General features: G+C 45.4%; 1 protein-coding gene across 2 annotated transcripts; it reads left to right on the top strand.

Annotated features, from left to right (window-relative positions):
• The first annotated feature begins 300 nt into the window (after window positions 1-300).
• On the top strand, window positions 301-13,132 carry Tmem200c (transmembrane protein 200C). 2 transcript variants are annotated; one of them, XR_011373512.1, is made up of 3 exons: window positions 301-561; window positions 3,417-5,643; window positions 9,950-13,132. XR_011373512.1 is itself a non-coding variant. In XM_070029544.1 (2 exons), exon 2 carries the CDS (start codon window positions 3,527-3,529, stop codon window positions 5,420-5,422), a length of 1,896 nt encoding a protein of 631 aa, XP_069885645.1. In that variant the 5' UTR covers window positions 301-561; window positions 3,417-3,526; the 3' UTR covers window positions 5,423-6,174. The 2 variants fall into 2 exon arrangements, 1 of the variants encoding a protein (XP_069885645.1); XM_070029544.1 differs by lacking the exon at window positions 9,950-13,132 and having other exon boundaries at window positions 3,417-6,174.
• The last annotated feature ends 1,341 nt before the right edge of the window (window positions 13,133-14,473 follow it).

Raw genomic sequence — 14,473 nt, 5'->3', positions numbered from 1 at the left:
AGGGCGGGTGCGCTCCTGAGAACAGAATCGGGGCCGGGTACCGATTGCCATCCTGCCGCAATTTCCCTGTGTCATGGCTCCGGTCTCTTAGCAACAGCTGCTAGCTAGTCCGGCCGCCCCAAGCCGCCGCCGCGGGCTCAACTCCACCCGGCGGAGCCCGGCGCGCCGCAGCCACACACAAAAGAGGCTCGAGGCCGGGGATCATAGGGGAGCGCGCGGCCACCCGGGGGCCGGCGAGGAGCGCGGCGGGAGGAGCCGCCGGGGAGGAGCTGGAGGAGGAGCGCCGGAGGGGGAGAAGGACTCCGGGGCGGCATGCAAGATGCCGAGGACCTGACACTTCTTGGAAACTCTTGGAAATGGCTCCCGCCACAGCGCCCGAGGGGGCTGCGAGCCGGGGGTGGACGATCGCCCCCGCTGGGCAGCTGAGCCGCGCTCGCGTGCAGGGCCCCGAGGCGCTGTCCCTGCGCCCTGCCGTCGGCTCGGGCTGAAAAGTTTCTCCATGCTTCCTTTGTGTCGCCCAAGCGCCCGTTCACCAGCCCGGAGCTGCTCCGGTCTCCCAGGGTAAGTGAGGGGACCTTGTTTGCTTCTGTCGTGCTGCCATTTTGAACAATTCTGTCACCCTCCAGCCCCCTGAGCGCCCCTCCCCAGCCCTTCTGCTTCGAAGTCCCCGAACCCCAGGGCGAGATGCTCTCCTGGGGAGGGCCACCCGGGGCCGCGCTGCCCAGGAGAGCGAGTTGGGAATGGCCCTCCGTGGGCTCCCGCCGCCCTTCTCCGCGGGCGGCCTCGCAGCTGCGGCACTCATGTGACTTCAGCTAGGGGGAACAGACCCGAGTCAGGAGCCAGGGGCGCGCCGCCCTGCCGGTGAGGGGCTGGGGTCGCGGACCCCGGCTGGGGAGCCGGGGGCGCGGGGGCGCCGGGGGGCACAGTATGGCGCATGCAGCCCCAGACTCTGAGCCCCTAGGCGCCAAGTGGGGCTCCATCCATCACGAGCCGAGAACTTGACTCTCTCTCCCGAGCAGTTGTATTTTTAGACATCCCTCCTTGGCTTCCCCATCCCCCACTCCTTAATCACAGGAAGACCCAGCACCTTGGCTGGCAGGCAGGCAGGCAGTGGCCAGGGAGGCCCACCTCTGCTGCGAAGTTTCCTTGCTTTCCAGAGGTCTAAAGGAAAGGCTCAAAGGTGGCTTTCCGTGGTGGTGCCCGACCTTTGTTTGAGAAGATCTCAAGCCAGATGGTGACTGGTTGAAAAGGAGTTCAGCTTTCCACAGAGCTGAAGGAATAATAAAACAGGGAGCTAATTACTAGCTATTAAACTAATTTTAAAGAGATTGTTGAAATCCATTCCAACCTCCCTTGTGTTCTGGAAGAGCCAAAGTTGCCTTTCGGAGGAGAAATACAAGTGGGTGCTACCTTCCCCTAGGCGTCCGGCACTCTGGTGCACCTTGCTGATGCCCAAGGAAACCCAAGACCTTCTTCTCAGGGAGATCCTCCCTGTACACGCAAGGTGGATTTGCCTCTAAAATGTCTGGTTCTTAAATCCTCGCGTAAATAACACAGATTTTCAGATTGTTGAAGATGCTGGAATCTAGGGTTCACATACAACAGCGGTTCTCTATGCTTCAGTAATAATCTACATAATCAATGTGATTATTTAGAGGTTAGGATAGACAGTAAGTCAGTCTTCTCTCCTCCCTCCCCTCCAGTGTATTTACCCTTACAGCTGTAGCTCCTCTAAAAAAAAATGTAAAGATTTAGAGATGTAGTCTCTCCATTAACCTCTCCCTAACCTACCTAGTGGTTCTCTTTTTATGGAGCCCCAACTAAGTTCCAAAGGGACACCGATTTGCTTGTAAAGAGCTCATTACCATTTACTTGCCCACATGGAGAAAGATCCTGCTTATATCCTACTTATATTCTGCTTATATTATAACATGAAAAGAACCAAGGGCCAAAGCTTTGCACCCAAGCACCAATTAAAAACAAAATTCTACCTAAGTAACCCCACATTTTCAAAGGGTAATTTATTCCAAAACATGACTTTTCTCAGAAAGGATAAAATACCAACTGGCCCGTAAGTAATACCTACATCTCTTTCCGATTCATGCATACCCTTAATTTTAGCATCTCTATTACAGAAGGGAACACACCCAGTGGAACAGAAAGTGTTTTACTCTGAAGATCCAGCAGGACTGGAATTTTAAGGAGCTAACAGCAACCACAAATAGGCATGTGAATTTACCTATCCAGTCTGTATTACAAACCACCTAATAAACTTCTCAAGGAGAGTCCATTGATGGTTGCCACCACCCTTTCCCTAAAACCACCTCAGAAGTAAAGGAGGAGACATCAGCTTTTGCTGGGGGAGGTGTCATCCTGGAAAACCATCCTTCTTGCAGCCTGCTTTACTCACTTTTATTGTCTACTTATTTGAATACTGAGATTCCATGGGGGTGCTGCTGGCTCATTAATGAGGGACCAGAAAACTATTATTGCAGACTGGGCCTTTTTTTAAGATTATAATTTCCCCACATGATAGAAAGATCTTTCTCTTGGAGATGCCAGGAGACTTCTCAAATTCCCCGAGGGAAGCACAAGATACCTTTAAGGGAGCTCCTCTGTGGGAGGAGCGAAGGCCAGAAGGAAGAGCTCAGTTATATAACAGTTACCTAAAACTAAATATTCCACCCCAAGAAGCTGTCCAGATGTTGCAGTGGAAATGTGAAGGCTGAGAGTCTTTAGTTAGCTGGAGGAACCAGAATAGATGAGAGACAACTTTGTGAAGGGATTTTTTTTGTAGCCAGAATGTTGACATATTTCTGGCGTTTTCTTAGCAATGAACTCTGATCAATTATCTGAGGTAAATAAGACATCTTCCTGACAGTATACATGGCCTTTCATTTTCCCTAGCGAAATGAATTCCTTTTATCTTGATACAATAATAACTTTCAGGACTGTTAGTGACTCTTCTCTCCACTTTGTCAGATGTGTCTCCTTAGAGACCTGACTCCCCATGGCCTCTCCATGGGTCAAAGGGAAAGAAAAGCTCTTGCCAGAAAAGTTCTCCACCACGACTTCCATTTCCTAAACCCTGAGTTTTTACTAATAATCAGAACTCCACTGGCTGCCAGCCAGGAGGGTTTGAAATGAACAATGTCTGGAGATAGCCAGTGTGGCCTGTGGGAGAGGGGAAGGGCAAAAAGGCTTCTCTCACAATGTTTCATCTCCACAGACCAGTTATTGAAACATTTCCTTCCCTTGATCCCTAACTCAGCCCTCCCTGGTCTCTGTACAAGGCCCTTGGGCTGGCTGGCCCCCGGGGTGAGGCAGGGACACACACGGAGTGGGAACTGGGAATCTGGTAATAGTGGCATGTGGAGTGTTGCTGCAGCCCTCTGATTGTCTCCTCTGCTTTGTAGCAGGAGGAGGTGACTGAGCAAGCTGGTGGTCAGCTGGCGCCCCCCCAGAACAAGCCTCGGCCTCCACCCCTGTCCCAGGGGCCAACCCTGCTCCTCTCCTCCAGGTCGCCATGATCGCCACAGGCGGCCTGCTGAGGATTTCCGCCCGGAAGCAGGATCCCCTCCGGCCCCCCAGCCAGGTCCCCAAGCGCAAGAGGAAAGCCAAGAGAAGACGCAAGAACGACGTGGTGGTGGTGAAGGGCAAACTGAAGCTGTGCTCCATCTCCGGGCTCATCGCACTCTGCGGGATCCTCGTGCTGCTGGTGGGCATCGCCATGGCGGTGGTGGGCTATTGGCCCAAGGCCAACGGGGCCCACAGGGAGGGCGCCAAACAGCAGCCGCCCCCTGCGGGCAGCGGCCTGCGCGTCCAGACCGCGGCTAGTAACGGCAGCACCCCGTCCAGGGGTCACCCGGGGACCCCAGAGGGCGTCAACTCCAGTTCCACGGGTGTATCCCAGAGCACCCCTCCGGCGCGCTCGGCCGCCTCTTCCTCCTCTTCCTCGTCCCCCGCCACGTCGGTGGGCTTCTTCTTCCGCATCTTCTCGGGTTATCTGCACTCGGACAAGCTCAAGGTCTTCGGGCCGCTCATCATGGGCATCGGCATCTTCCTCTTCATCTGCGCCAACGCCGTGCTCCACGAAAACCGGGACAAGAAGACGAAGGTCATCAACTTGCGGGACCTCTACTCCACCGTCATCGACGTGCACAGCCTCCGCGCCAAAGACCTGGCGGCCGCCGCCGCCGCGGCCGCGGCCGCCGCCTCCTCCTCGTCCTCGGCGCCGGCCTCGGCCACCCCCGGGGCGGCGCCGCTCAATGGCTTCCTCAGCTACGTGCAGTCTCGGGGGCTGGAGCTGAAGCCCGGCAGCTGCGCGGGCTCCGGGGACGCCTTCGGGGCGGCAGCGCTGCTGGCCCGGGGCTCCTGGCCCCACCCCGGGGCGGTAGGCGGCGGCAGCAGCGGAGCCCGGGGCACGGCGTCCCCCCCAGACCTAGACTCGTCCCCCGGCTGCCCGCGGGAGCCCCCGAGCCTGGCCGAGGCCGTCTACAGCATCTACCGCGAGCGCTCCTGCTTGGCCAGCCGTCGCCGGACCGCGATCGCCGCAGTGGCTGCGGCCTCCGCCACCCGCACCAAAGCCGCCAGCGGCAGCAGCAGCCCGGCGCCCGGCAGCCCGCCCGAGAGCTGGGGGCGCCAGAGCACCGCCAGCTCCCTGGTGGGCTCCTCGATGAGCGCCTTGGCGCTGGCGCCCTTCCAGGGGGACCGCGACGGGGACGCGCAAGGGGCGAGCTGCAGCTGGCATCGGCCGCCCGGGGAACGCGGATCCCGGGAGATCCCGCAGGGCGAGCTGGACCTGAGCTTGACAGAGCTCCGAGGCGCCGAGGGCGGCGCGCGCTGGGCGGCGGGCGAGCTGGGGGAGCCCGCGGAGGGCGCGGCGCCGGGGCGCACCGCCAGGGGGCAGGGCGGACGCCTGCCCAGGACCGGCGGGAAGGCGACCTGGCGGCGGCGCAGCACCAGCGGGCTCCCGGACTACCGAGCGCCGCCCTCGCCGGAGCCCCCACCCTCCTCCAGCCGGGCGGCCCGGGACTCCAGTCCTCCTCCGGACAAGGCCGCCGGCCCCGCGTCCCCCCTACCCTCGGAGGACTCGCCTCGCGCCCGGCGGGACTCGCGGAGCTCGAGGTCGGAGGAGCCGTCCTGCGGCCGCAATAAGGGCTACACCCCGCTGCGGGAGGCCGACACCTCGGTGGAGTCGGTGGTGGAAGCCGGAGTCAGTAATAGACCGGACGGTGGGGCCACCCCCTCGTCCGGCCCCGAGCAGAGCTCCTCGGAGGGTCCCAGCCCAGAGTCACCCGAGGCCCAGCAACCTCAGGGCGTGCAGAGGCAGTTTACAAACAAGGAGAAACTCTTCCTGGTTTCCAGGTCTCCTGCCGAAGGGGTGGAAGACCGGGAACTGGAGAACAGCACTGGCGTGTAGGGGAAGGAGAGCGAAGATGGCAGGAAACTATTCCAGTCCGTCTCTGCTGACTGATCTGAGGAAACCATTCAATAGCCAAAGAGCTGAAGAATGTGATGCTTGAATTGTGCCCACAAGATTCCTGTAGATAACTCCAAGCAAATTTTTTTTAAGCAAACTAGTCTTTTTTTTTAATGTCCGATGGTGATTGTATGTTCCATGAAAACCAATTGTATTAAAAGGTCAGCAATCTAGTTCATTAGATCAAATTCTCTTAATTTTCTTAGAATGAAAAAATGATAATATATTTTTGACAGTAACTGTGCACTTTACCCCAGTTTCTTTTGACCCCTGATTTCCCTAACTCCCCTCCCCCCAACCCCAAGCCCCTGTAACTCTGGCCCTGGTTTTGTCCCTAGCTGCTTGTGAGTGACAAGCTTTTTTTTTTTTCTTTTCCTTGTTTTTTAATCTCCCTCCCTTTGAGGGGCAGAGAAGGGTTTGTCTCAATTCCTTTGGAAAAGTGCTACAAGTAAAGTCAAAGCCAAAAGCATGAGGAATTGAGGAAAGAGGGCTTTTCTGGCCCTCATCCCAACTGCTCATGCAACTGTCCAAAGGCCTCTTTATTTTTTTGTAATATTTGCATTTTGCTACCAAGAGTGTGTTGTAGAGACTGGAGGGGCCAGGAACTGGACAGACGGTTCTATTCCTAAGTTCATAATATCAAGTACACCATGCTTTATTGAGTATTATCACACTTGTATTGGAAAAATAGCATTACTATATATATTTTTTGTAATAAAACACGTTTCCAAACAGTTAAATATAACATCTCCTCATTTTGCCTGGGAATGAATGTTTCCAAAACACCGTGGTCATGTCACAGATTGGCAAATCTGAGATGTTTTGCTGTGACATTGGTTCTATGACTTTAGTGGCCTCTCCCCCGAAGTAGGAGCACATCCATCAACTTGCAGGAGATTTTTAACTTCAAAGTGTAGCATAGTACTTAAGATCTAGGAATTTCTCTTTTAGATACATTTAAATATGAAGTAAATGGTACCTTTGCTTTGGCCTGGGAATCCTGAGAATGGTTTTGCTTTCTCTTGGCCAGTGAGTAGTGCTTCACAAAGCTTAGACCATCCTCACAGATTAAAATATGGATTTTTTCCAGCGGGAAAAATGTGGTCCTGTTGATGTCCAGGAGGGAAGTAGCCAGTCCACAGGAAAAGTCCAGAGGCAGGACTGAGTGGTCCCCATCCCTGGAACTCGCTAACTATGAAGAGTTTATCATGTCACAGAGAATGAGTTTCCCCAGAACTGATCTGTAAAGTGGAGATAACAAAGTATCCTTCTTGTAGCTGGGAGAGGAATGGAACAGAGAATGGAATGGGAAACAAAGCTGTTTTTTGAGTCTAGTAGGTTAATCTAGTTCATTGGTCCATCCTTTGCATGCAGCAAGTATGTCTATTGAAATTCTTTACTGGTATTGCCATTGTAATATACTGTTTGAATGCCTGCTGCAAAAGAATGGGCCTTCCTTCACTGAAATGTGGACCATCCACTCATCACCAACACAACCTCAGACAAATCACTTAATCCCTCTGGGCTTCTGGTGGATGATGTAATCTCTGTTATCTCTTTTAGCTTGACAAGCTTTACTTTTTCAGGGTATTGCTTCTATCCTGCATCCAATCATATCCTATTTGTACACATAACTTAGCAAAGAGTAAACGTACTTCATAAACTTCCCTTGCTGTCATAAACTTCCCTTGGTGTCTTAAAATTCTAACATTCCCTGACTGGTTGTGTTGTAATAACACGCTTTAAGACTCAGGATTGATTTAGGAAGTGCTTCCATGGTATAAAATGAATTTGCACTAATAAGAGTATCAATCAAGATCTCCAGGTAGCATTAAAAGCTCTCAATGGTGTTATCATACTGCACAAAACAAGAGTCAAATTTCCCTATATTTCCCTTTTCATTGCCTTAAATGTTGAAATAATTTCTATAATGAAAGACTGTGCTATTTAAGAGGAAAAAATGGTCCTGATGTTCTATAATACTGTCCCCCAAAATGTACTTTCATGACATTTAGTAAGTCATTATCTCTTAGCTTATCAACAGAGGGATGGGCACAATAATACATTTTCTTTACAAACTTAAAAAAAATCTGCCTGAACAACTGATTATTCTTAGTGATACTGCTACCTAGTTATAGTAACATACCCCATGTTGTTCAGTTTCATGCTGTGTCTATATTAACCATTGGACAACTTAGATTTTCTTTTCTCAAGATGACACCAAGGGTGAGCTCAATTATTTGCCCCCCAATGTTGGGAGAACTCAGAGGTTTCCTCAGGCAACAAGGGAACTGAGTGCAGTTGAGATTGTAGTAATTTGCTATTCATAAGGAGGAGCAGAAGTCTTCTGCATAGTTCATGCTATTTACTTTAGGTTTAGTTCTGTTCTACCAGCTTCATAATATCATCTCAATTAACCCACACAAAGCTCAATTGAAGTAGTTCTATTATTATCCCCACTTTATTGAGAAAGATACTGAGGAATGCACCACTTGCCCTGGGCACACAGCAAGTGCAGAGAAAAGGGTGGTGCCAGGATTTGCACAGCACTGTGAAGATTATCTGGACAGGGTTTCAGAGGCTGAGAGGAAATGGATAACACCAGAACACTTTCTACCTCTTTAGCATCTGTAGTCCAGATCCCTTTCCAAAGACATCCACAGAGACAAACAGAGAAATGTTTAGGATCATAGTTGGAGATAAAGTTGGTGTTTTAGGCTTTGGATTGGCCTAAGTGGATCTCTTACTAAGATACTTTGCCGGGGCTTGGGTACTAGTCAATTGGAGTATTTAAAGGGACCTCATGGATTATGGATCCTGGGACTACCCCACCTTTTATAAACAGGGTTGGTATGACTTAGAAAGATGGACCAATTTGTTCAGGTGCAAACAGCAGTGGCAAGGAAGAGTATGCAGACATAATTACGATAACAGTCAAGAGATTTTTTCTCTCTCTGTCTCTCTTGAATTTCTAAGAAGTCCTAGCTGTGTGACTATAGGCAAACCACTTAGCCTTTCTGTATTCAGTTCTTCCTTCCATACAGCAGGATTAACAGTGGTGTATTCATCACAAAAGTGAAGATTAAGTGAATCAATAAAATGCTCTTATTAGACTTGACACATAATGTTAGTAGCTTTACTAGTTTTTTTTTTTCAAGTAGGAAAAACTTAAATGGACTTTCTTTTTTGTGTGTGCAGTTTTGGGGAATTGGACTCAGGGTCTTGTGCTCTTGTTTAGCTTTTTTTTTTTTTTTTGGTTAAGACTGGTGCTCTACCTTGAGCCACTCATCCACTTTCAGCATTTTGCTGGTTTATCAGAGAGTCTGATGGATTTGTCCAGATCCTCAATGCTCAGGCTCCTGAGTAACCAGTATTACAAGTGTGAACCATCAGCACTTGGTTGGATTTACTTTTTGCTAACAGAATAAATTTAGTCTTAAAAACCTACTATGTAAGACACCATAGCAGAATGGTTCCAAATGTCACTTAAAAGGGTGAAACAACATTGCAGGGGTTCTACATCTATTAAATAGAAATAAGTAATAAGTAGCATTTGATTCAGGAATAACCATTCAAATAATCCCCAAATAAACAAAATGTACTTAAAGGATTTAGAACAATTCCTGGCACACAAAAATGTTCAGTGAATGTTAACACTCTTAATAAGGCAAAATTGAGAAAAGTAATTAGTAGTCTAAATTTGCTAAGGGACAATCATAACTTTACAGTACTGAAAAATCTTAATAACTTAGGTATGTCAGCAAAAATAGGACTTAAACACTGAGGACAAGTTCAGATATCTGACCCTTGCCCGAATACAGAACCAACAAAAACTAGATAAATGTTTTTATGGTATATGATCATGATGATATTTAATGTGAACAAGAGCCCAAATGTGCTTATTTTTTCCCATTTGATTGAAGCTGATCTCATCAGAAAGGCCACCATTTACCTGAGATCTCAGTTCTTGTGTATCACAAAGTCCCATAGTACAGATCAGAAATTCTATTGAGCTATGAAGTTGTCTAGACAAAGTACTTTCTATGCTGTTTCTCTTCCAACATTGTGTGTTTCTTTTAAAGAGGCAGCTGTGATTGATTGGAGACATTGTTTATGGAGCTAGAGAACATGATGGAAAAAAGCCTCCCCCCATATAAAATGAGTAAAAACTAAGCATTTTGATTAGCAGAATAATTTTACACACATTCAAAAATATTTCATAGTCATGTAATTAATAAGTAAGATCTTGTATTGAAACCTGCAGTTTAAGGTGGTGATATCCTTCATTCTTGTCAAATAAAGAATAGGAATGATATTTATGGACTTTGTTTTTGATAGATATGGGTAATCTTTTACTTTTTCTAGGGCAAGGCTAAATATCACAGGAATAAAATTTAGATATTTAGAGTATACTTTTGAATGACTAACTCAAAAATATTCTAAGACTTTTTTTTTTTTCCTTTCTAGGGAAATCACCTCTGGGGTTTCTTTCTACAAGAAAGGAATGAGTTTCATTAAGTGGATATTGAAGTTATATTTTTTTCTACTAAGCAACCACAACTCGGGGAGTCCATCCCCAGTCCACAACGATCTGCTCCTCTCCAGACTGATTGACACCTCCTTATTGGCTCTGTGCCCTCTGTCTGATGTTTAAAAAAAAAAAGCATTGAGTCCATGGACCTTGAGCCACACTAGTGGTTCTGTGTAGCCTGCTCTAACCTTTACCTAGCAGCAAAGGTCCTGGAGACCATCCACAATCTGATAATATATTAAGTGAGCTCTGCTCTTAGCCCTTTAATGATGCCAGCTGAGATACAACCCGGCTTGCCATCAACAGAACATTTGGTTAATGCAGCACCAAGGTAACCTCAAATCGCTGGAAAAGCTTGCACTGAGAATGTAATAAAGATGTGCCTCTGTCCATAATCTGTACTATGGTCCCACCTGTGATAAGTCCCAGAAAGGGCATGGAAACTGGCTCTCAAGAGCAAGGAAGAAGCCAGGGGTCAGGCCAAAGGTGGCAGGAAAAAAAAAAGGTCCTGTAGAAAATTCAAAGAAAGATATTCAGGCTAGTGTCTCTACATATACGTGTACCTCATTAAAGAGCACTTGCTTATAGATAGTTCAGTATGAAGACAAGAGTTTTACAAAGAAAATAAAGGTAGAGTAGCTTTTGTTTCTTAAGAAATATCCTTTCAGGGGCTGGGAAAGTGGCTCAGTGGTAGAGTGCTTGCCTTGCATGCATGAGGCCCCCGGTTCAATTCCTCAGCACCACAAAAGCAAAAAAAGCTGGAACTGTGCTATGGCTCAAGTGGTAGAGTGCTAGCCTTGAGCTGAAGAGCTGAGGGACAGTGCCCAGGCCCAGAGTTCAGGCCCCACCACTGACAAAAAAAAAAAAAAAAGAAAAAGAAAAAAGGAAATATCCTTTCAGCAAATGCATGGCTAGAAGTTAACTTGTACATTTTTCAATATACAAGAAATTGACCATAACATTATATTATTGACATGAACCCACTTGGTATTAGCAAATACTGAACATATGATAATGTTTAAAATAATTCCTCTTGAGTTGAGAAAGTCAGTTATCTTTGAACTATGCCTAAGCTTTCAACAAATCAAAATCTAAAGATAGTGATTACTCATCAGGGTATTATGTCAATTGAGGCAATAAACTAGTTTCATGTAGGCCTAGTGTCATTTTTTTGCCTTGTTGGCATAATGACACTATTACTTAATTTTGTAGAGATATAACTTAAAGAAAATATCACATCTGTAAGCAACTATAGCCCACACTGCTGACCTTTTGTTAAAATACACAAATTGTCCTCAGATCATTTCAAGATCTATTCTATGCTGCTTATGTATGATGAATCATGTAAGTATGTGATTAATTAGGGTCAGAGGATAGAATGATCTGTAAGCCCCCCCCCTTCTGACCACATTTACCTGCAGAGGTTCATTTTGAGACAGTCACATTAACCAGAAATTTCCATGTACTGTAACCCTTGCAAGAGAGTCATGTGGGCCTTCCATCTAAGCCCTGAGAAGGGAAGAAAAGGTCAGCCATGCACAGAAAAATGGAAAATAGAATCAGCAGACGGGGAGGAAAGAAAATCACCATAAGCAATAGCAGAGGCAAAACAAATGTAATACCCTAGATTTTCATAGAATGGCTTACCTTTGCTTTTCCCCCATATTTCCAGAAGAATAGACCCAAGTAGTCATTTTGTGGGGAAAACTTCAAAGCTGTACATCTCTTTACCTATAGATATAGGTAAATAGCAAAAGCATATTCCCAGTGTTGCATTCATTGCATATGTACTATTTGCAACAGACTTGATTAGCAGGACTCCTTAACTGAGCAGTGTCAGTACCTAGACCAAGCAAGCCCTATTCCTACAGGATTGTCTTTATGAACAAGGACAGTTTTTGTTGAATTATATATTGCTTTAAAATTGCCATTTATTTTACCATTTGAAATTCTGGAAATCATTTTCCAAGATGTATAAACAATAAGATAAAATTGGGTGAAGAATTGATCAGTTGACAGTGTTCGGGGTGGCTAGAAACACTGTGTTTGTCCAGGTACTGTGAAGATTGGAGGTGCATAAACTTGGGGACTCCTCTATCAGACTGCAGGTCATTTTTTTCTGACTCTAGACATGAAAACTGAATGTATTTCTACATATTGCTACATCAATTTACAGCATCGTTTATATCAGAGCAAAAATAATCTATTTTTGTTAATAGCAAGACTCCATTTCTATTGTACTCATGTAAGTTATAGAGGATTGTTCTTTGTAAACTGGAAACTAAGGCCTTTGGGTTTTAGAATACTAGTCACATGAGGATAGTCACCCCAAACATGTTTGGCCAGAATAATATGGTATAAATGCAATAGATGTAAGTCAAATAAAGTTACCTTCCCATTCAAATATTCTATTAAAGTAAAAAAAGAATTACATTTTTTTGAATTTTCCATATCAATACTTGATTTTTTCAAAATCAATTTAGTGCACAGTCAAGGCAAAAATATAAACTATGCTTACTGTTTATTCCAACCCATGAATGTGAGACTTCTGCAAAAATAACTTTCCATTTCCAGATAAGATTCAATAGATGTTATCAACTGAAGTTTTACAATCAGCGCTCCTAATGAATCTTTCATAGCGATGCTTGCTGATAAGAGGTTTCAAATTCAGAAATCCTGGTAAAGTGTTGAAGTTAATTTGGCAAGGTACATGGTGTCAGGAAGCAAAGGGAATCTTGACAAAGAGCAAAGAACATTCACAAAATTAATTTGGTGACCTAAATGCTAATCCTTTGGCTTATGTAACCACACAACTCCATGTGTTTGTAGCACTAGATACTACTGGAATGCAAGCTTATTTGGTTGTACAGTCTCTTTCATTTGTATTCCTGGTTTCATTTCAGCGTCATGCCTGTAAACATTTGTTGATCTGTGAGCCATGATCTAGATTACTACTCTAGAAAAAAAATGAATGTATTAAAATTATGATGATAATAATAAACTTAAATGTAATTTGGGCATATATCTAGTAGTTCAGCAACAGTTTGCTTCTCAATTTTTGTATTTTCTCCCATGGAGAATACATTGATTGACATCTTCTTGAAATAAATGCTCCAAAAAGTCAAGACACAATCAGTATGCATGTTTGCAACCTCTTCATTCTCCAAATCCCAAGGGTGCTGGACAGTGGACACTTCCCTCTCTCTGTACGTATATTCTGATTACATCAGAGACACCGTGGTGAATGCTTTCCACCACTCCTTTTATTATTACATGAATGAAAAGGAAATTTAATGATGCTTTAACTGCCTAAAAATGCCAACTTAATTGAGTCAAAGGCAATTCAACATAACACATACAAATAAATAGAATAGAGCATCTGGCTAGTATGAATCACCTTCAGCAGAAGTATCATATCATAGTAAAAATAAATACAATGATATGAAAAGGATAAAAACACTTCAGGCCTGATTAGAGCCATGAAGAAAAATAATCTAATTTGATGTGTGGCAACACTTGATGCAACATAGTTTTAGAAACTAATCTAACGATTGTATAAATATGACGAGCCTGACAAATGTTAATTAAACTGGTTTACGTGATGGTTGAGATGTATAATTGTTTAGCTACATTCCCCTAATCATTTGGAAGAAAATTAGAAATTACAGTTCTAAAAAGCTGTTTGAGAGGAAAAGCCCTGGAGTTGAGGGTTGAATGAAATGCTTTTTCTAGAGTCTGAAAACCATGAGAACCAGGAAGTATGCCATGCTGCCTCACTTTCTGGTTTCATTCACACAGCAGAGGAAGAGCAACTTCAACCACAATGAAAGATCTTTATCCTTAATGCTTCCCCATTGCCCAGAGCCTTCCAGCAAAACTAATTCATGGGCCAAAGACAGAAATAAGATACTAAGTTGGGCTTCAGAATAGGCTATCCAGTCATTGTAACTTTTGCTTCGTAACTATGCCTAAGTGGTCAATTGTTGAGAGGATGAACCACACATCTATTAAAAATCCAGAGCATTATTACTTTTTAACCATCATGTCAAAAACTTGATGAATGTCTGAGATTGATTTCCAAGTCCTAGACTGGAGTTGTAGATTTGGGAATCAGGATATTGAAATAAAAATTAGGATTGATGATAGTACTACTGGAAGAAAACTGGATAGTGAATTGCAAAAGTTAGGGACTAAAGGTGGTCATAACTTGTGTGTGTGTGTGTGTGTGTGTGTGTGTGTGTGTGTGTGTACATGCCTCATGCCCCTATAATGAGCTGCTAAACATGAGGCAAGTCATCTTTGCAACTTTGTTTACCTTTGAGATTTGTAAAGAAAAAAAAACCCCAAATACTTTAGAGAATAAGTCACACAGGATAGTGCAGAAAACTTTAAGTAGATAACAAGTACAGTATGTTCACAAATAAAATAAAATTAAATTAAAAAAAAAAAGAATGACGAGA

The sequence above is a fragment of the Dipodomys merriami genome, unplaced genomic scaffold (assembly GCF_024711535.1).
Source record: "Dipodomys merriami isolate MVZ:Mamm:240054 unplaced genomic scaffold, mDipMer1.0.p SCAF_2, whole genome shotgun sequence".
In the NCBI taxonomy this organism is placed as follows: Eukaryota; Metazoa; Chordata; class Mammalia; order Rodentia; family Heteromyidae; genus Dipodomys; species Dipodomys merriami.
Note: the sequence above shows the minus strand (reverse complement) of the source record. Positions and strands in the feature narration are given on the sequence as shown.